General features: G+C 52.5%; 1 protein-coding gene across 6 annotated transcripts in view; it reads left to right on the plus strand.

Annotated features, from left to right (window-relative positions):
• The window catches only part of TNRC6B (trinucleotide repeat containing adaptor 6B), a 237,727-nt gene that overhangs the window by 171,562 nt on the left and 45,390 nt on the right, over positions 1-20,775 (plus strand). For 3 of the 6 annotated variants that reach the window (XM_056137430.1, XM_056137433.1, XM_056137431.1), the window contains 7 exons: positions 3,329-3,688; positions 6,513-8,867; positions 10,513-10,671; positions 14,588-14,763; positions 17,274-17,348; positions 19,093-19,138; positions 20,292-20,440. In XM_056137430.1, coding sequence (XP_055993405.1) covers positions 3,329-3,688; positions 6,513-8,867; positions 10,513-10,671; positions 14,588-14,763; positions 17,274-17,348; positions 19,093-19,138; positions 20,292-20,440 — 3,320 coding nt within the window. The remainder of the gene's footprint in view (positions 1-3,328; positions 3,689-6,512; positions 8,868-10,512; positions 10,672-14,587; positions 14,764-17,273; positions 17,349-19,092; positions 19,139-20,291; positions 20,441-20,775) is intronic. The other 3 variants (XM_056137432.1, XM_056137435.1, XM_056137436.1) reach the window with 2 other exon arrangements.

Consider the following 20,775-nt stretch of genomic DNA (forward strand, 5'->3'; position numbering starts at 1 on the left):
CTGGGTTCTGGCCCTGGAATCACTTGTCTTCCCTAGCGCTGCTCCCGCAAAGCTCCCACCGAGAACAACAGCAACAAAAACAGCCCTGCGGGCTCTTTTTTTTTTTTTTTTTTTTAAATTTTTATTAGTGAGACACCTGGGCTGGAGCGATAGCACAGCGGGTAGGGCGTTTGCCTTGCACATGGCCCACTCGGCCGACCCGAGTTCGATTCCTCTGCCCCTCTCGGAGAGCCCGGTAAGCTACCAAGAGTATCTTGCCCACACGGCAAAGCTTGGCAAGCTACCCATGATGTATTCTACATGCCAAACACAGTAACGACAAGTCTCATAATGGAGATGTTACCGGGCAAGCTTGAGCAAATCAGTGAACAACAACGGGAGGACAGTGCGACAGTGAGACACTATGAGGTACAGTTGTAGACTTACAAATTTTTGTGCTTGGGTTTCAATTATACAGTGATCAAATACCCATCCCTCCACCAGTGCCCATTTCCTACCACCACGGATCGCAGTATCCCTCCCACCCCCCATCCCCCCATCCCACCCTGCCTCTGTGGCAGGGCATTTGTTCTCTTTCTCCTTTTGGGTGTTGTGGTTTGCAAAAGAGGCCATGAGTGGGCAATCATGTTTGGTCTATAGTCTACTTTCAGGCTCTTTTATTTTTTCCGAAGAATTTTGGACACGCACAGTCTCCAGGCGAGTCAGTGCCGGGAGGAAAGTGGCCCTGAGTGAGCCCGGCTTTACAGTGACTTGCTAATTTATGGTCCTCTGTGATGCGATGATGGAAAAATGCCCCGAGGAAGTTCTGCAGGGAACCTTGCACAATATGGGACCGGACGGGACGCCGTCCAGATCTCTCGGTGGTGGCGGGAGTCTGGTCAAGTCAGCCACGCCGGAGGCCGAGCCCTCAGTTCTGTGGCGTCTCATCTTCTGTCTTGACTCCGTTTTAGAGAAATGAGCCTTGGCCTGTAACTAGCAGAATTAAAGTAAGGTGTCAGGGTGGCACGGCAGTACAGCGGGGAGGGTGCTGGCCTGGCACACAGCCCACCCAGGTTCAGTCCCCGGCACCCCAGAGGGTCCCCCCGAGCCCCAACCAGGAATCGACCGTGATTACAGCTGGGTATGGCCAAATACCATTCCCCCCATATAATTATAATAATAATAATAAAGTGAGGGGCCCTGCTCTGGGAAGAATCCCGTTTCCACCTCACCCCACCCTGACCTTTGCCAGCAGATGATTCCTTCTCCCTCGAGTACCACCTGGAGTAATTCCTGAGCATATGAGGGGACAGGGAATGAAAGCCTCATGTTCTCAGATTCTCACTGCTCGTGTCCGAAAGTGAGTCACTCAGCAGTCCATCTTCATCCTTCATTTATCCCTTATTTATCCACTGGCCGTTCGGGTCAAGCTGAGGGTGTTGGCTAACCAGGCGTCAGCCAGCACGCTGGCCATCGGCACAGGGACTCCCCGGCCTCCCTGCTGTCAGGGCCAGCGCTGCCTTGTGGTTCGCTTGTCAGACCCAGGGGTTGCCTTCTGGAAGCTTCTCTTTTCTCTTGCTCAGAGTGCTAGGCAGTGCCCCATGGGGATGGACGGGGCCCCTGAATTCTGATGATGCACGGAGCTTCTGTGAGTCACGGGCCAGCTCAGCGGCGTCCCAGCAGTCAGCGCGGCCCGGGCCTCTAGAGCTGGTGTGGGGGTGTCGGGCTTGAGGCTCTTTCTGTAGTCCCAGCAGGTCCCGTGCCAGGGAGTGGACAGCAGGGGCCAGGATGGTGAGGCCAAATGCAGATGCATCTCAGAGGGGCCCTGCCCATAGCCTCATAGTCACCCCCACCTCCCACCCTTCCCTCTTAGCTGTTTTTAAAGCAAGGCGTGGCATTAAATGATTTCAAGTAAATCAGGGGGCTGGAGTGTTAGCACAGTGGGGGAGGGCGTCTGCCTTGCATGCAGCCAAATCCGGGTTCAATCCCTGGCATCCCATAGGGTCTCCTGAGCACCACCAGGAGTAATTCCTGAGCGCAGAGCCAGGAGTAACCCCTGAGCATTGCCGGTTGTGACCCTAAAAGCCCCCCCCAAAAAAAGTCCTAAAGTAAATCAGAAAATCATCTAATTTGGGCCATTGGGGGGAGAGCTTTTTTTTTTTTCTTTTTGGGCCACACCCAGTGGTGTTGGGGCTATTCCTGGCTCTGGTCAGACCTCACACCTCGTGGGGTTCGGGGGACATACGGGGTGCCAGGGATTGAACCTGGGTCAGCCATATATATAGAAGGCAGCTGTTGTACTTGCTGTATGATTTGATTTTGAAATTTTTAAGTAAGGAATTGGGGTAGGGGATCACAATCGAAAAATTTCTTTTGACACAAACACCACATTTCAGATACTTTACACAGTGAATCACACACCGTCTCTGAGTTCCGGGGATGGTGGAAACCCAAACCAAATGGACTCTAGGATTCTTTTGGCCCAAGGGTTGCTGGGGGGGTCTGTCTGCTCCACCGGGACTGTGGCACAAAAGATGAAGGTGCTCGGAGGGTCGAGGGGCGTGCAAAGGGAGTGCTCGGCGTCACGGCAGCTTTCCACGCAGAGGGCCCTGGACCGAGGGTGCCAGGAGCACTGCTGGGAGGAGTTCCTCAGAGGACTGGGGTGTTTATGGGTGTGGGTGATGCCAGGCTGCTGTGCACGGGTGCCCGGGGCCAACCCCTGGCTCAGCCTGGATGGATGGAATGTGGGTAAAGAGAAGAAGAAGGCTCTTGGTGGTCGCCCCTCCTCGTGCCTCAGGGAAAGTGATTCCAAGGGGGTCTCACCTTCTTCCCCAAGGTGCTGGTGGGGAGGGGGGTGTTGGAAGGACCTTGCCCCCCTAGACTAGGATGGCGGACACAACGCTTTTCGTGGGGCTCATTTCTCGATCTGATCTTCAGAAAAATCAATGGACCTAATTTTATTTTTTTCCTTTTTATTTATTTTTCTTTTTATTAGTGAGACATCATGAGATACAGTTGTAGACTTACAAATTTTTGTGCTTGGGTTTCAGTTATACAATGATCAAATACCCCTCCCTCCACCAGTGCCCATTTCCCACCACCACGGATCCCAGTATCCCTCCCACCCACCATCCCCCCCATCCCACCCTGCCTCTGTGGCAGGGCATTCCCTTTTGTTCTCTCTCTCTTATTGGGTCTTGTGGTTTGCAAAAGAGGCAATGAGTGACAATCATGTTTGAATGGACCTGATTTTAAAGGCGATTTCCCAATCTCTCTCTCTCTCTCTCTCTCTCTCTCTCTCTCTCTCTCTCTCTCTCTCTCTCTCTCTCTCTCTTCTCTTCTCTTTCAGTGCCCGAAGTGACGAAACCAAGTTTAAGCCAACCAGCGGCCGCCAGCCCCATTGGCAGCTCTCCATCGCCACCAATCAATGGTGGCAACAATGCCAAAAGGGTGGCAGTGCCGAACGGACAACCGCCCAGCGCCGCCCGCTACATGCCCCGGGAGGTGCCGCCGCGATTCCGTTGCCAGCAGGACCACAAAGTGTTACTGAAACGCGGGCAGCCGCCGCCGCCGTCGTGCATGCTCCTCGGGGGCGGGGCGGGGCCTCCTCTCCCCACCGCACCCGGAGCGAACCCCAGCACCGCGCCGGGCACCCCGGGGACCCCGGGCACCGGGACGTTGCTGCCGAACGAGGGCGGGGCTGCACCAGGTGAGGCCTGGAGACCCCCCCACACCCACCCACCCCTTCCCACACTGACCTGAGAGGCCAGAGTGTGGGCACACGCCACGGAGGCTGGGGGCGCTGCTGTGTGGCCCCGTTCTTGGGCCTCCCCGCCCCGCCTGTGGCAGACAGGAGCATTAGGAAACGGAACCTGGAGGAGGGTGTGTGTGGAGGGCGTGGGGTAGGGAGGCCGCCAGGTGGCGGGGTCTGAATGTGATGTTTCCAGAGTACTTGGAGTACAAAGTGCTCCTTAGAATCCCGGGAGAATACCAAATAGGACCTTCCTATTAGAACTTTTTTTTGCTTTTTGCTTTTTGGGTCACACCGGTGATGCTCAGGGCTGACTCCTGGCTCTGCACTCAGGAATTACTCCTGGTGGTGCTCGGGGGACCCTATGGGGTGCTGGGAATCGAACCCAGGTCAGCGGCATGCAAGGCAAACACCCTACCCGCTGTGCTATCGCTCCGACCCCCCTATTAGATTTTTATTAGCATTTTCTGAGCCAATATTTCTGTAGAGTCCTCTGCATTTTTAAGCTTTATTGAAAACTTCATGTGGCTGCTGGGGACCTTTTGCTGAAGTCCTTGAGTACTAGAGTTACTTGCTCTAGTAAACGCTTTGGAGAGCATTTACTAGAGGAAGATTTAAGTGAGCAGCTGAGAACTTCCAAACACCCTCTGGGTCTTTTAGCTAATTAAAAGATTGCAGCTCACCTCTCAGTGTTTCTGGGGGGACCAGAGAACTAGGAGAAGCGGGGGGGGGGAGGGGACTTGCTCTGCCGGCAGCTGACCCAGCGTCAGCCCCCAGCTCCACATATGGTCCCCTGAGCACCACAAGGGGTCACCCTGAGCACAGAATCAGGAGTAAGCTCTGAGCACCAGGGGGTGCAAAACAAACAAAAAATAATGCTTCTTGAGATTCTTACACATTCAGAGCTTGGATCCCAGCAAGGATGATGGTATGATAGTGAAGGGTCAAATCTTTTTACTTAGTTCTCAGTTTGAACAGAGCCGCCTAGAACGTTCTGTCAGTATCTCATGTACTGAGCCAAGATGGGAAGAAGCCTGGTGTTGACAGCGGGCTCAGGCAGAGATGAAGCCGTCCTCAGGAGGTTTCCGCACGGTGACCACCGGGCTGGGCCCAGGGTTGACCCCGTAAGACTGCAGAGCCCTTGGGCTGGAGAGACAGCACAGCGGGTAGGGCGTTTGCCTTGCACGCGGCCGACCCGAGTTCGATTCCCAGCATCTCTGAGCACTGCCAGGAGTGACTCCTGAGTGCATGAGCCAGGAGTAACCCCTGTGCATCACCAGGTGTGACCCGAAAAGAAAAGAAAAAAAAAAAAAGACCTCAAAGCCCTTAATTGTGGCCCCTCAACAACAAGTTGTGAAAGGAAGAGTTTGAGGGGAGGTTGTGTCTCCTGCTGCCGGAGACATGGGTCCGAGATGAGTCAGAATCACCCGATGTGCCCTTGAAACCAAGGAGGCCCCTAAATCTCGTGATTTTTGAGTCCCCTTCTTTTTATAGCATTCTGTATGCACATTGTTTTTCACATTTTATTGATTTAATACTGCTTAGAGTAGCCACAGGAGGTTTTCAAATAAATCGTGGGGGTGAAGAAAATAAATTCTGGGGTTGAATATGTCGTGATTTCCCCACCAAATGTGGCCAGTCGTGTGCTCAGTCAGAACGCTCAGCTCAGGCCTCTTGAGGACGGTGGTCTCTGAGCAGCAGAGCCCCGGCCCCCCCGTGTGAGAAGCAAGAAGGGTCTCAGGGGCAGACGAAGGGGGAGAGGAGGTGCGTGTGGTAGGGCAGAGCAGCGTGACCCTAGAGAGAAAGATAAAGGTTGTAGGTGATGCACTAAAAAAAAACAAAAACCTTCCTGTTAGTTAATGACATTTGACCTTGGCCCAGGAAGGCGGGTAAATTTCGGTCCGAGCACTCGGGAGGGGAAAAGCAGTTCGGAGGCCATGGGGACCGGTGCCAGGCGAGAGGCCACGGCTGCGAGCCGTCCGGCGTGCGGGATGTAGACAACTGCCTAGTGACAGGTGACACCCAGGTGCAGCTGCTCCCAGACATGAAACGGCTCGATCAAATGCTAGGCCAGAGAGTTTAGCTGTGTCTCCTCACACAGCCAAGGTCCAGACGCCACTGCCCTCTCTCTCGCACTGGTATGGTCAGAGGAGGGCCTTAGCCAAAGCACTTCAGCCAACGGGTGTTTAGATTAGAGTCACAGAACAAGCTCCCGGTGTCATCACGGAGTCTCACGTGACAGATAGGCTCCGTGTTAAGAGCTGTGGCAGGGCCGGAGCCATGGCACAGTGGGGACTGCGTTGACCTTGCACGCGGCCGACCTGGGTTCGATCCATGGCATCCCATAGGGTCCCTCGAGCACCACCAGGAGTAATTCCTGAGTGCAGAGCCAGGAGGATTCCCCCTGAGCATCGCCGGGTGTGACCCAAAAAGCCAAAAAAAAAGAAAAAGTCGTGGCAAGCAGGTGTCTCAGAGAGACATCGTGGAGTTAGACTTAACACATATAGAGAGGGGCCGGAAGGAGTCAGGGATTCGGGGACATCCCTGGCTGGTAGCCAGATCCCCGTTCAGTCCCCAGCACCCAAGCACCGCCAGGTGCATCCCCAGGGACCCTGAGCAGCGCTGGGGTGCACGGGGTGATACTGATCCTTTTGGGCCATGAATCCCGGGGCAGGCCCCCGGGTCTCCCTAGAACTGCCCAGCGCAGGATCCGGGGAGCAAAACTGAGCGGCGGGCAGAGGGGCCGGAGGCAGCCGTGACTGACGCGACCCTCTCTTCGCAGAGTCCACCCTTGGAGGTGCTGCTGCTTCAAATTATGCAAATTCCACTTGGGGACCGGGAGCCTCCAACAGCGGCGCCTCCCCCAACCCGACTCACATCTGGGACAAGGTGATTGTAGACGGGTCCGACATGGAAGAGTGGCCTTGCATCGCCAGCAGAGACACCGAGTCTTCTTCCGAAAACACCGCCGAGAACAACAGTGCCTCAACCCCTGGCTCCGAGAAGAGCACTGTGCCAGGGAGCACCACTAGTAACAAAGGAAAAGGAAGCCAGTGCCAGTCTGCAAGTCCCGGGAACGAATGTAACCTCGGGGTCTGGAAGTCGGACCCCAAGGCTAAGTCTGTTCAATCTTCCAGCTCTCCGACAGAGAATAGCGGTGGACTAGGAAATTGGAGGAATGTGAGTGGGCAGGATAGACTCGGACCCGCTTCCGGCTTCAGCAACTTTAACCCAAATAGCAACCCATCTGCCTGGCCAGCACTGGTCCAAGAAGGAAATTCCCGAAAGGGGCCGCTGGAGGCCGAGAACAGCAATTCCAGTGCCCAGGTCACCGCCGTCGGTCAGGCGTCCAGGGAACAGCAGTCAAAGATGGAAAATGCGGGTGTTAATTTTGTTGTCTCGGGCAGAGAGCAGGCTCAACTTCATAACACTGATGGACCAAAAAATGGAAACACTAACTCCTTGAACTTAAGTTCACCAAACCCTCTGGAGAATAAGGGAATGGCCTTCGGCCTGGGCTTGGGGAACGCCTCCAGGGGCACTGATACCCCTTCGCAAAGCACTGGAGATCGAAAGACTGGGAGCGTTGGATCTTGGGGTGCAGCTAGGGGGCCTTCTGGAACTGACACAACCTCTGGACAAAGCAATTCTGGAAACAGTGGGAACAATGGAAAGGAGAGAGAGGACTCCTGGAAGGGGGGATCTGTTCAGAAGGCGAGTGGGTCAAAAAACGATTCTTGGGACAACAATAACAGGTCTACGGGTGGGTCCTGGAACTTTGGCCCGCAGGACGCGAGCGACAGCAAATGGGGTGAAGGGAACAAAATGACATCTGGGGTCTCTCAGGGAGAATGGAAACAGCTGACTGGGTCTGACGAGTTGAAAATTGGAGAATGGAGTGGTCCAAACCAACCAAATTCTAGCACTGGAGCATGGGACAATCAAAAGGGCCACCCCCTCCCTGAAAACCAAGGCAATGCCCAGGCTCCCTGCTGGGGACGATCTTCCAGCTCCACAGGAAGTGAGGTTGGAGGTCAAAGCACTGGAAGCAACCACAAAGCAGGAAGTAGCGACAGCCACAATTCCGGCCGTCGGTCGTACCGGCCCGCACATCCCGATTGTCAGGCTGTCTTGCAGACTCTCTTGAGCCGAACTGATTTGGACCCCAGGGTGCTCTCCAACACGGGCTGGGGCCAGACGCAAATCAAGCAGGAGACCGTGTGGGACATCGAAGAGGCGCCGCGGCCCGAGGGCAAGTCGGACAAGGGGACTGAGGGGTGGGAGAGCGCTGCCACACAGACCAAGAACTCAGGGGGCTGGGGGGACGCACCTAGCCAAAGCAATCAAATGAAGTCTGGATGGGGAGAGCTCTCCGCCCCGACAGAGTGGAAAGACCCCAAGAGCACGGGCGGCTGGACCGACTACAAGAACAGCAACTCCTCCGGCTGGGGAGGGGGCCGGGCGGACGAGAAGGCCGCCTCCTCGTGGAACGAGAACCCGGGCAAGGAGCAGGGCTGGGGGGGCGGACGCCAGCCCGGCCAAGGGTGGGCTTCCGGGAAGAACGGCTGGGGCGAGGACGTCGATCCGGCCAAGGGCAGCAACTGGGACAGCTCGGCCGGCAAACCCGTGTCGGGGTGGGGCGAAGGCGGGCAAAGTGAGATCGGGACCTGGGGCAACGGGGGCGGCGCCGGCCTGACCTCCAAAGGCGGCTGGGAAGACTGTAAGCGCTCGCCAGCCTGGACCGAGACCGGCAGACAGCCCAGTTCCTGGAACAAACAGCACCAACAGCCGCCACCGCCCCAGCAGCCGCCGCCGCAGCCACAGCCGCAGCCGGAGCCTTCGAGTTCCTGGGGAGGCCCCCCGCCGCCCCCTGCGGGCAACGGGAGACCGGCGAGCTCCAGCTGGGGCAGTGGACCGCCGCCGGGAGCCCCCAAGGACGAGGAGCCCAGCGGCTGGGAAGAGCCGTCCCCGCAGTCAATTAGCCGGAAAATGGACATTGATGACGGCACTTCGGCGTGGGGCGACCCCAACAGTTACAACTACAAGAATGTGAATCTCTGGGATAAGAATTCCCAAGGGGGCCCAGCACCTCGAGAACCAAACCTGCCTACCCCGATGACCAGTAAATCAGCATCAGGTAAGCAGGTGCCGGTGCGGACGAGAAATCCCAAAGCCAGCAGGGCACGTTACCCTTGTTCGGTGGCGGGGCTCGCTAGCGCGTTCTTGCTTCCGGGCGGGACTCTGTTCCTGCAGGGATCTTACCGCACACGCTCTTTCGGGAGAACCGTAGCCGTAACGGATGCGGGAAGTCCATTTTAATGTTCTTTCTTGGCAGAAAGTTTCCAAAGAGGGCAGCCTGGCAGCTGGCCCCCCTCAGGGGAGTTTTTGGTGACTGTATTATTGGTCTGCAGAATCCGAAGGATTTATACCTTTCTAAACAAACCACGCTCTAGACTTAAAAAAAAAAAACGAAATAGCAGCAGGAAACCCGATTTCCTTTCTGACTTTCCCCGCAGAAGCTTTCTCCGTAGGTATTTCTCTGCTCTGCCCGGCCCACTCCCTCCAGCACCCCGCCCCCATCCCGTGAAAGGGACCTGGTTATTTTGTGTTGTCTGTAGGGTGTTGTAGCAAAGCTGGAACCTGGGGATTTTCAGCCACTTTCTAGGTCATTTTGAGTGATTGTCTCTAGGTGTCAACTAAAATTAATTATGGCCTTTTAAAATGATTCCCTTTAATTAGTTGTTCCCCTACGATCATCAAGATTACTTATTTTTTTTCATGAGGAAAAAAAGATATATATATTTTACCTAGTACACATCTCCAAATGTAGAGAAAAGCAAAAGGTGATGAAACACTCCACGTTTCTACCTACAGTTTCCCTGTGTTTTAGAAGTTTTTCATTCAGAAAAATCTGTTCTTGGGGCGGGAGTGATAGTACAGCAGGTAAGACCCCTGCCTTGCACGCAGCTGAGAGTCCAATCTCCAGCGTCCCATGTGGTCCTCGAGCCCACCAGGAGTGATCCCTGAGCACAGAGCCAGAAGTCAGTCCTGAGTACCATGAAGCGTGGCCTAAAAACAGGGAGGGAGGGAGTCTGTGCTTGTAGCAAAATAGTCTTTAAAAGCTTTACGTGGTGAACGGGAGAGTTAGCTGAAAGGGCTGGAACGCTTGCTTTGCATGTGGGGGACTGAGCTTCGAGCTCACCTCATGGTGTATCCCCCTCGCCCCCCCAGCACTACCCAAAAAAAACAAAAAGTAAAAAGGAAACGCTCTGTACAGAAGGAACGTCCAAGCCGTTCTCTGTGTCTGATCGCTACTGCTCAGTCGCCTTTTTGCTGTTGAGGCCATCAGAGCTTTCCCGGTCAGAGTTTTCCTACCCGTGATGCCACACGTGGCCACGGCCGTCCACATAGGCACACCTGTGTTTGCAGGTGTTAACCCCTAGTGTGATTTCCTAGCAGTGGAGTCTCTGGCTCACAAGTTATTCATCAGACTTGGTTTTTTTTTCTCCCCTTTTTTAAATGGCACTATCAGGGCTGGAGTGATACTCCAGCGGGGAGGGCATTGGCCTTGCATGCGGCCGACCCGGGTTCGATCCCCGGCATCCCATAGGGTCCCCAGAGCATCGCCGGGTGGGACCCAAAAAAGGGAAAAACAGGCCTTGTCAACTCCGTGAAGGAAGAAGCCTCTTCCCGCCCTCTGCAGCCACCTGCACCCCTCCCCCACGTCTCTGCTGATTTTTCCTTGAATAAATGGCTCTTAGACACGTCTCCTTTCCTTACAGTCTGGAGCAAAAGCACACCGCCTGCTCCAGATAATGGCACTTCAGCCTGGGGAGAGCCAAACGAGAGCAGTCCTGGGTGGGGCGAGCTGGAGGAGCCGGGCGCGTCGACCACAGGCTGGGGGCCTGCACCCTCCAACGCTCCAAATGCCATGAAACCCAGTAAGTAACCAGTGTTTCCTTTTTTTTTTTTTTTTTTTTTTTGGTTTTTGGGCCACACCCGGCGGTGCTGGGGCGTCGCTCCAGGGATCAGGCCGCACCCCCCCCCCCAGATGCAAAGCATGCCCTCCAGTCCTCGCCTGCTCTTCCCAGCCCAGTGTTTTGAGGGATTTTTCTAGGAAAACGAGGATTCCGTTTGGATGAGGGTCATTTTAATGCTTGGACTGTTATTTGAGTGGGACTCAGGACACGGACCTTAAATCGGTCGTGCTGGCTAGAACTGAAATTTTGATGTGACACCCCCCCTTTTTTTTTTAATCTACCATACCTATTGTGCAATGTCGTTCTCCTGTTAATGTCATTTAAAATGAGACTTTCCTGGCTCCTAGCGTGGAGCCTGGTCTCCGCTGCCCAGTGACTTCATCTTTCTGCTGCTCCTTCTCCCATTGTGTCTCTGCTCACACATCCGCCCACGCAGGCACATGTAAGGTCTCCTGAAAGCCAACAAAGATTTCTTCGCTTAAATATATTTTAAACAACGCACGTCACCGTTATTCCGAACTGCTGAAGTCTAAGCTATATTTGATCCAGCTGGCGCAGGGTAGTCTCCGTAATTGCAAAATTTTGTAAATTGATGCTATGGAATGTCGCCCTGGATATTCTTCAATTGAAAAAATTCGATTTTTTTTTTCAGAGCCGAGTTTCACTGGTTTTAGTTTTCTTGCAAAGTGCTCCAACCTCCTTTTTTCTACCACGTTGCATATCTAATGAATTGTCTTTCGAATTTTTTTTTTTTCTAAAAACCCGTGGGTGCACCAAATATTTAGAACTCAAAGAAGAAAGGAGGACGCACTGTTGAGTCTATTGTGTTCCGTTTGGGAACCGTGTCACGTGCAGGAATCGGTCTGGGTTTCGGCGTTTTTCAGAGCTCTCTGGCCTGTGTAACTTGGCTGCATTTGTAAAAAGCGTGACTCTTCACCTTTATCGAAATAGCTTTATACAGGCCCTGTTTTCATCACGGTTTCCACTGTAAAATCAGTTACATCGTCGTGGGAAATCGCGTGTGCACTTGACATAGATCCAGAACGCTGTTGCAAGACGTTAACCAGACCCTTGGCGCGAGGAGGTACTTCAGTGGCACTTCAGGATTTTTGAGTTTCCCAGCACTAGAGAGAATCACCTTCTCCCATTGCCAAACCCTCCCTCCCCGCCCGGCTCTCGAAACCTGTGGTGGCCAGGGTCAGATGGAGAGTTCTCAAATGACCATTTGAGTGGCTAGTATGGACGGAGAGGTTAGGTCATCATACTCACGCTGGTCGTTAGCCTGTGGCCCACCGATCCGCTCTCGTCTGTAGAATCTGAAGCCTGGGACTGTGGGCCCTTTGGTGATATTCCTGTGTCTAAAAAGGAGAACTTGAGGGGCTGGAGTGATAGCACAGCGGGTAGGGCATTTGCCTTGCACACAGGCAACCCGGGTTCGATTCCTAGCATCCCATATGGTCCCCCGAGCACCGGTAGGAGTGATTCCTGAGTGCAGAGTCAGGAGTAACCCCTGTGCATCACTGGGTGTGACCCAAAAAGCAAAAAAAAAAAAAAAAAAAAAAGGAAAAAAAATCTTTCCTATAAGATTATTAACAATTCACCTTGGGGCCAGAGAAATAGTCCAGTGGGTAGGGCGCTTGCAAGACCAACCCTGGCTTGATCCCCTGCGGGAGCCCATATGGTCCCCTGAGCACTCCAGGCGTGAGCCCTGAACACTGCAGCACCAGTAAGGCCTGAGCACCGCTGGGCGCGCCACCCTGCACCAAGAGAAAACCCTTTATATGGAAGAATGGCAGATGGATATTTACATTTTTAGGAGGCGACCAGTCTGCTGTTTATTTTGCATTTGTTGTTGCTGCCAGCAGTGCCCAGGTGCCAGGCTCTGTGCTGGGGGTAACCTTCGGGTGTGCCCCAGGGGCCATGTGGTTCCTTGGGGTCCAGCTCTGGCACCCGTCCTTCAAGGCCTGACCTCAGCCTGTCCAACGCTCTCTCTGGCCCTGTTTCACAGTCCTGCACGTTTCACTTAATTTACTCTGTGATTTACGGTGGTGTGTGTGATAGTTTCTTATGCATACGACAGTTTGGTACTGCCCACTCCCCCAGGGTGAGGTCACTATCACCCCCGCCCCCTGCCCCACCCTCCCCTCCCTGTGGTAGCATTTTGAATTCTTTCTTGCTCCCCAGGGGATGCCTTATAGAAGGTGTTTAAGTGGTGATTCTGACAGCAGGAATAGCTCCCTCGGGCTGGAGAGGGTACAGGAAGGAAGCTGTGCCAGGGTGTGGCACGCCCCGGTTTGAACCCCAGCACCGGTTTGAACCCCAGCACCATATACGCTCCCCCCACCCACCCCCAACTGCCCCGTGTGGCCTTTACACCCTTATCTCCAGCTGAATCCTGGAAAGCCACTTCCGTGGCTCCGGGCTCTTCAGATGAAGCCGTGGGTCTCGGATAACTCCCCCTGCCACAGGAGTCACGTCATCTGGGGACAGTCTCGCGGGGGCTGGCCAGCACGATAACCTCATCGGCCTTTTCCATCATTTCATAGCACGTCATTACCACAAAGTGTGTCCTGCAGCGTTTTCAGAGAGAAAGCGAGGCCCTATCTCAATGGCCAAGTTCCAGATCTTTGTTTGGAAGGAGATAAGATGCTGGAGTGACCCCTGGGGCCTCCTCCCACCGCAGTGGGACCCCTCAGCTCTCCCTTCCCCGTCTCCTCTCCCTTCCCTGTTTCTCCACTGCACGTTCCCTCCTCCTGTCTCTGACAAAACCCAAAACCGTCACCTGATGTCCCCATGTCGAAGCTTGTTAGGATCTAATGTCCTTCAAGTCAGTATTAATGAGTTTCAAGCTTTCACGCTTATAGGTCAGTTTCCTTTCTCCCGTCATAACTTTGACATCTAAAATACTAAAAAAAAACTTTCTGTTTTCTTTTCTTTGTGCACCTTTCTCCCTTCACCTCGCCCGATTTGGGCTGAGCGATAGTACAGCGGGGAGGGCACTTACCTTGCAGGCAGCCGACCCAGGTTCCATCCCCGGCATCCCATAGGGTCCCCCAAGCTCACCAGGAGTGAGTTCCTGAGTTGCAAAGCCAGGAGTAATCCCTGAGCACTGTCGGGTGTGACCCCCAAACAGAAAGACCTCTCACGCCTCATATTAGTAACGTTTATGATGAGTAATAGCACAGCGGTAGGGCGTTCGCCTTACAAGCGGCCAACATGGCCGACCCGAGTTCGGTTCCTCCGCCCCTCTCGGAGAGCCCGGCAAGCTACCGAGAGTATTCGATACGCCAGACACAGTAACAACAAAGTCTCCAATGGAGACGTTACTGGGCCCGCTCGAGCAAATCGACGATCAACGGGAGGGCCTTTACCTTTACTTTACTTATGATGAGTAAAAGTATCGGTCCTTTTAAGACTTTCAAAAACCAATCTCTAGAGGCCGGGGCCATATAGCCCAGCAGGGAGGACATTATCTTGCATGCGGCTGCCCCGGGTTCAATTCCCAGCATCCCGTTTGGTCCCCCGAGCCCTGCCAGGAGTGATTACTGAGCGCAGAGCCAGGAGTAACCCCTGAGCCTCCTTCGGTAAAAGGAACCGATTTCTCTTCCTTGGGATTTGAAACTTGGTAACAGAAGTGATGTTCTTTCCTGTTTGGAATGTTTGTCAGCCAGGTAGGGGGAAGGTCTGCCCTCTTGATGCTATGTCATTGAACCTTGACGGGTTTCAGTTTCCTTTCCTCTAAGTGTCATTAATATTTCCTTGCTGCTTAAATGGAGTAGATAAAATTACCGTTCGACTCGAAAGCTGTGCGTGCACGCCGCGGTTATTAGGGCAACTGTTGGCTCGCGCCTCCATTTGATTCTTTCTTTTCTTCAAGATTCCAAATCTATGCAAGACGGCTGGGGGGAGAGTGACGGGCCAGTGACAGGAACTCGCCATCCCAGCTGGGAAGAGGAGGACGATGGAGGAGTCTGGAACACCGCCGGCTCTCAGGGAAGCGCTTCCTCCCACAACTCAGCAAGCTGGGGACAAGGAGGGAAGAAACAAATGAAGGTAGGCTGCTTTGAAGACCTTGGCGCTGGCGTCATCTCTCTGTGTGTGTGTACCTGTGTGTTGTGAGAGAGCGTGTGTTTGTAAGAGAGTACGAGAGGGAGTATATGTGTGTGTGTGTGTGTGAGAGAGAGTAAGAGAGTGTGTGAGTGTGTGAGAGAATGTGAGAGCGTGTGTGAGTGTGTGTGTTGCAGGTAGGCTGCTTTGAAGACGTTTGAACTTGCATAATCTGTGTGTGTGAGAATGTGTGTATGAGAGTATGTGTGAGAGAAAGAGCGTGTGGGAGAGAGAGAGAGAGTGTGTGTGTGTGTGTGTGTGTGTGGGTGAGGGTGTGAGTGAGAGAGCGTATGTGTGAGAGTATGTGTGCGTTGAAGGTAAGCTGCTTTGAAGACGTTGGCGCTGGCGTAATCTGTGTGTGTGTGTGTGTGTACCTGTGTGTTGTGAGAGAGCGTGTGTGTGTAAGAGAGTACGAGAGGGAGTATGTGTGTGTGTGTGAGAGAGAGAGAGTGTGTGTGTGTGAGAGAATGTGAGAGCGTGTGTGTGTGAGAGAGAGTGTGTGAGTGTGTTTGTTGCAGGTAGGCTTCTTTGAAGACGTTTGAACTTGCATAATCTGTGTGTGTGAGAGTGTGTGTATGAGAATATGTGTGAGAGAAAGAGCGCGTGTGTGAATGTGTGAGAGTGTGTGTGTGAGAGTGAGTGTGTGAGAGAGAGTGTATGTGTGTGAGTGTGTGTGTGTTGAAGGTAGGCTGCTTTGAAGATGTTTGAGCTTACTTTTATTCTCTCTGTATGTGTGTGTGGGGGGGGGGGGAGAGAGCGAGCGCTCTTTTCTTTTTGCTTATTTTTTTGTAGATGGTAGAACTGAGAACCTTTTCATCTAGAGACTAGGGCAGCTGAGGTCCCTGAGGCCCCAAGTAAAGGTGGAATATTTTTGCTTCAGATCTAAAGACTTCCTCTTTTCCCTTCATCTTTCTTTTCTGTGACCTTGAAATGCAGAACCGTTCCTTTGGGTAAAATGGGAATTTTGAAGGTATATTTTATTGTGTTTTTTGGTTGTTTTTCTTTGACTTTGGTTTCCGTATTATGATTAGTCCTTGGAAGCTCTCAATTAACTTTTACACTTTCACATTCTAAAGCCAAGGAAGTCCGTAGAGTAAGTCCCCATGAATATGTAAGAAGAGCAGCCAAGGCAAGACCCGTCCTCTGAGGCCACGGGCATGACCGGATTTGAGTGGATTCGGGAATTCCAGGGGCTCGAACCCTTCTCCTCGCAAAACGAGCTGCCCCTGAGTGTCTGCCCCGGCCTGCCAGGTGCCTCATTTACATCCTCTTCGTGGGGCTCCAAACTTGCCATTAGCTTGTCTTGGAACGATCCCGTTTCTCGGCTTTGCATAATTTGCTGTGGATTCACGCTTAATCTAGAACAGAAGTCTTTGGGTCTTTTCTCGTTTACGGATACGTTGGTGGAATTAGACGCGGCAGCTGTCGGAGCCTCAGCCCGGCATCTGGCCGCCCAAGGCAATGCTCCTGCTCGCCAAGGTTTCACGTGCCGGGTACCCCGAGGTCTGGTCCTGGGCCCGGATTCCAGTGCTCACCCGCGCGATCCATCTGAGGTGTGTGGAGCACAGAGGCTCCTCCCGGCTAACACGCTGCCGTCAAACCCCTTTTCTTTTCTCCTTAAACAAAAGCCAGGTTACAAAAGATAATCCCAAGAGAAAGTACTATCCTGCAAAAGTTAGGTCTCGGGAATTCTCAGAGTGACCATGAAGTTGAAAACACCGACCGTGCCCGGGGCAGGGGGTAGGGGATAGCACGGCTGTAGAACACTCGTCCCCGGGGCCAGAAAGACGGTACAGCGGGGAGGGCATTTACCATCCACGTGGCTGGCCCAGATTCGATCCCCCGGCATCCCATAGGGTGCCCCGAACACCACCAGGAGTAATTCCTGAGTGCAAAGCCAGGAGTAACCCCTGAGCAGCGCTGGGTGCGATCCAAAAACAAAACAAAACAAAAAAAAAGGCATGCTTGAGGCACTGGGTTCCATCCTGGGCACAGCAAAAAGAACAAAGTCGTCTTCAATGGGCAGCAGCTCCAAGGGTTGGAGCACATGCTTAGCGTGTTCGAGACCCCAAGTTGGTTCCCTAAGACTACATGGGACTCGGTGCCCCCCCACCCCCCCCCCCCCCCCCCAGCACCGTCATGCCCATACATCAGTCCCAGGACCTGCCCGGAGATGTCCCCTCGTTTCCTTACTATTCCCCACCCCCACCCCAACCAAACCAAGGCAAAAGCAGCTGACCGCCTATTTCTCTGGTTCCTTCTCATTCCGTGTGGTGAGTAAAAGAAGAAAAGAAAACCAAGAAGACTCTAACTAAGGCCTCTCAGTCTTGGTGACGTAGAAAATACCAAAATCGTCTTAAAAAGGAATACTTAGTTCAAACGGTAAATTCCTGGTTCTGCGTTTTCAACCCGTACTTCTGCAATTCAGAAGTGATTTTTTTTTCTCTGTTCTGCAGTGCTCACTGAAGGGAGGAAACAATGATTCGTGGATGAATCCTCTTGCCAAACAGTTTTCAAATATGGGGTTGCTGGTAAGTTCTGTTATTTCATACGTGTAATGTGCCCCGACTTTGATGGTGCATGCATATCTTACGGCTACGTGTTTACTTACCCCGAATGATAAATCGAGAAACTAAAACTGCTCAAGCAGTATTTGTTCTCTATTTTTTTCTATTTGTTTTGGGGCCACATCTGACTGTGCTCAGAGCTTACTCCTGGCTCTGTGCTCAGGGATCACTCCTGGTGAGGATCAGGGGACCATCTAGGGTTACTGAGGATGATACCCTGGGTGGGTTGCATGCAAGGCAAGGGCCCTCCCCGCCGCGCTATCACTCTAGCCCCTTTCTATTTTATTTTTAATGAAAGACTCCAGTATTTAATGATTATAGCTTTTAAATTAGACACACCTTTTCTTGGGGGTTGGGGGAGATAGATATTTGAAATTCATATAATTTCTCCTGAAAACACTATTGCGCCAATTTTCACGTAATTTTATTTTATTTTATTTTTGCGTTTTTTGGGTCACACTTGGCGTTGCACAGGGGTTAGTCTTGGCTCATCCATTCAGGAATCACTCCTGCCTGTGTTCCGGGGGATCATATGGGATGCTGGGAATTGAACCCGGGTCAGCCGCGTGCAAGGCAAACGCCCTACCTGCTGTGCTATCACTCCAGCCCCTTGCGTGATTTTAGTGTTATTTTAGTGTGATGATCGCAGCGGCAAAATAACTGGAGAAGCGTACTGTTGTTTTCTTGCAGAATTTATTTTATCTAGAGAAACGGGGGGAAAAAAACGTTTGCGATTAATTGTATAGGGAATTCTGGTGGAGCTTTTGGTCATTGTTATCTCCCGGGACAGTGTGGGGATCCCCTACCCCTAGTGCCAAAACACAAATGACTTGACTGCACATTGTAGATTTGGTGACCTAACAAATCACGAGAAGTTGTTGTCATCATTTGGCTGACACTCGTGAAATTTGATCCTGAGCCGGCTGGAACTTGAGGACAGGGCTTTACTTCTCCCAAGCCGTTGTTTTAGAACTGTTGCTCTGCCCGTAGATTTATGGAAGCTAATTTCGTGTAAAAATTAAATTGCAGGCACTAGGCATCAGTAGCAATCGACTTAGTTGTATTAAAATTGTCATTAGCAGGACTGGAGAGGGCTCAAAGGGCTGAGCCCGCGCTTTGCACTTGGGAATCCCTGGGTACTGCCAGAAACAGGCTGGAAGCACTGAGTAAGGGGTAACCCCGAGCACTGCAGGTTATGGCCCCAGATAAAAAAGGTTCCTGTCCCGGAGCCTGAGAGATAGGATAGCAGGCAGGGTGCTTGCCTCACATGCAGCCAGTCCCACTCTGATCTCTGGCACCTGAGATGGTCCCCTGAGCACCGCCAGGTGCAGTCCAAAGGCAAAACCAAACCAAAACAAACAAGCAAAAAAGTCACTGTGTTGATTCCAGTGTAGCCTTATTTCTAAAGACCTTGTAGAGGAGACTAGAGCCATAGTGCAACAGGTTAGGACGGTTGATTCACATGCAGAAGACCCAGGTTCGATCCCAGGCACCCCATATTATCATCCAAGTGCACCCACAAGGAGTAAGCTCTCAGCAACACCGGGTGTGTCCAAGCCCTCCCACCCAACCCTCCAAAAAGAACCCCCCCCCCCAAAAAAAAACACCCTTCAAGTATTCTGTGGCTGTCATCTTGCTAGTGCCATTTCCTCTCTCATTCATCTGACTCCAGCCTTAACCCCTTCCTCACTGTTCTTCATTTTTTCAGAGTCAAACTGAAGATAATCCAAGCAGCAAAATGGATTTGTCTGTAGGTGTGTATCCCAGGGTGGTGGGCGGTGACTGATTCCCCGCCGGGATGCCGGGGTCGCTCTGAGGTAGACCAGGCGCAGGTCCTAAAGGCGGGGACCGACCCCCAGTCACTCAGGGGATGCACTAGGGCTCAGCAAATCAGGTGACTGGGAGCACCAGCTGAGTGTGGTCAGCAAGTGACTCACATTTGGCCAGCTGTGAGGACAGGAGAGCAGGAGCGAGTTTGCCAGGTCCCGGCGTTCAGAGCGAGGCTAGAATTCTGCTCCTGTCCCAGTCCCCAGATGTTTAGACATTGGAGTATGTGGACTGGAAATTGGTTTTCCATGTGGCTAAGTAAAACCAGTGGCCCTGCTGCCTGGTTGCCCGTCCTGTCTGCCGTGGACGCACTTCACTGACGCTTGTCACAAGTGCTGCGGTCAGTGTCGGCCTCTCGCCTGAGCACTCTCCCCGCCAAGGGAATGGTCTCTGAGCTGCAATGTTTAAAAAATACGAGAGAATACGCTTTCAGGAGCACTGAGCTTTGTCAGTGAGTAGTAGTGAGCTCAAAGATCTCTGAAGGAGAAGTGGAGGAAGTCACGGCTGGGGTGTGGCTCAGTCGGGGAGCTCATGCCCTGCGTGGGCAAGGCCTTTGGGTTACATCTCGGGCACCTTCAGCCGTGCCAAGTTGGGCCCCTCCCTCCAAACTCTTCCGGGCAGCCCCTGAGTACCTCCTGGGGTGCTCCCAGCACTATGGCAGCTACCACAAAAAAAAAAAAAAGTGGGGAAAATCCTTGCACCTAGGAGGTGCACCGGGCAAGGTGTGGCCATCATCTTGCATATCCAGGTCTAAGTTCTGAATTTCAGGGCCATGGTGATGCCATGGGTTTTTGGTCTTTTTCTTCCCAGGATTATTGTCTTACAACTCTTATTATTTATCTAATATATGCTCGAAGAGTAAAATGACAAAATGCCTCGTGAAGGACATTTGAGTTTGTGAGTGGTATTCCTCACACAAGGAAGCCTGAACTCCTGAAGAGTTTTGTGGGGTTTTATGTCCAGACATTGGAAGGAGCTAGTATTTGAGGGAGAGCATAGTGGGGCCCCCGGAAATACACATTACTCATGGTGGTGACTTGGGTTCTTGAAATTTTTCCCTCTGCCCGTGCTGCTTTTCAGGGAGCCTTCCAGACAAAAAATTTGATGTGGACAAGCGAGCAATGAATCTCGGGGATTTTAATGATATCATGAGGAAGGATCGATCTGGGTTCCGTCCACCTAATTCCAAAGACATGGGAACCACAGATAGTGGGCCTTATTTCGAGAAGGTGAGTGGAGCCGTTGTTCGAAGATCATTCTCCAGAACCGTTTGGGTTCCTGTTTATCTTTTGATACTTGATTTCAGGAGAAAGCCTAGAACTAAGTACTGAATTGGACTCGTGAGCATAGGCAAACAGCGCCTGCGTTGAAAACAAGGAACGGTTGATGGGAGGTGATTGGGCAGGCGTAGAACCCTCACCTGGGATGTGAGTTTCGTAAAGAAGGTGTAAATTTTGAAAAATACACGAGGTTTGAAGGGGGAAAATGCTTTGACGCGAAGGGAAATAAATATCTGTTCCAAATCTGTAGAAGGAATCTCAGAGGTAATTTTATTCTGAACTCT

This window comes from Sorex fumeus, unplaced genomic scaffold, assembly GCF_029834395.1.
Source record: "Sorex fumeus unplaced genomic scaffold, SorFum_2.1 ptg000125l, whole genome shotgun sequence".
Lineage (NCBI taxonomy): Eukaryota > Metazoa > Chordata > Mammalia > Eulipotyphla > Soricidae > Sorex > Sorex fumeus.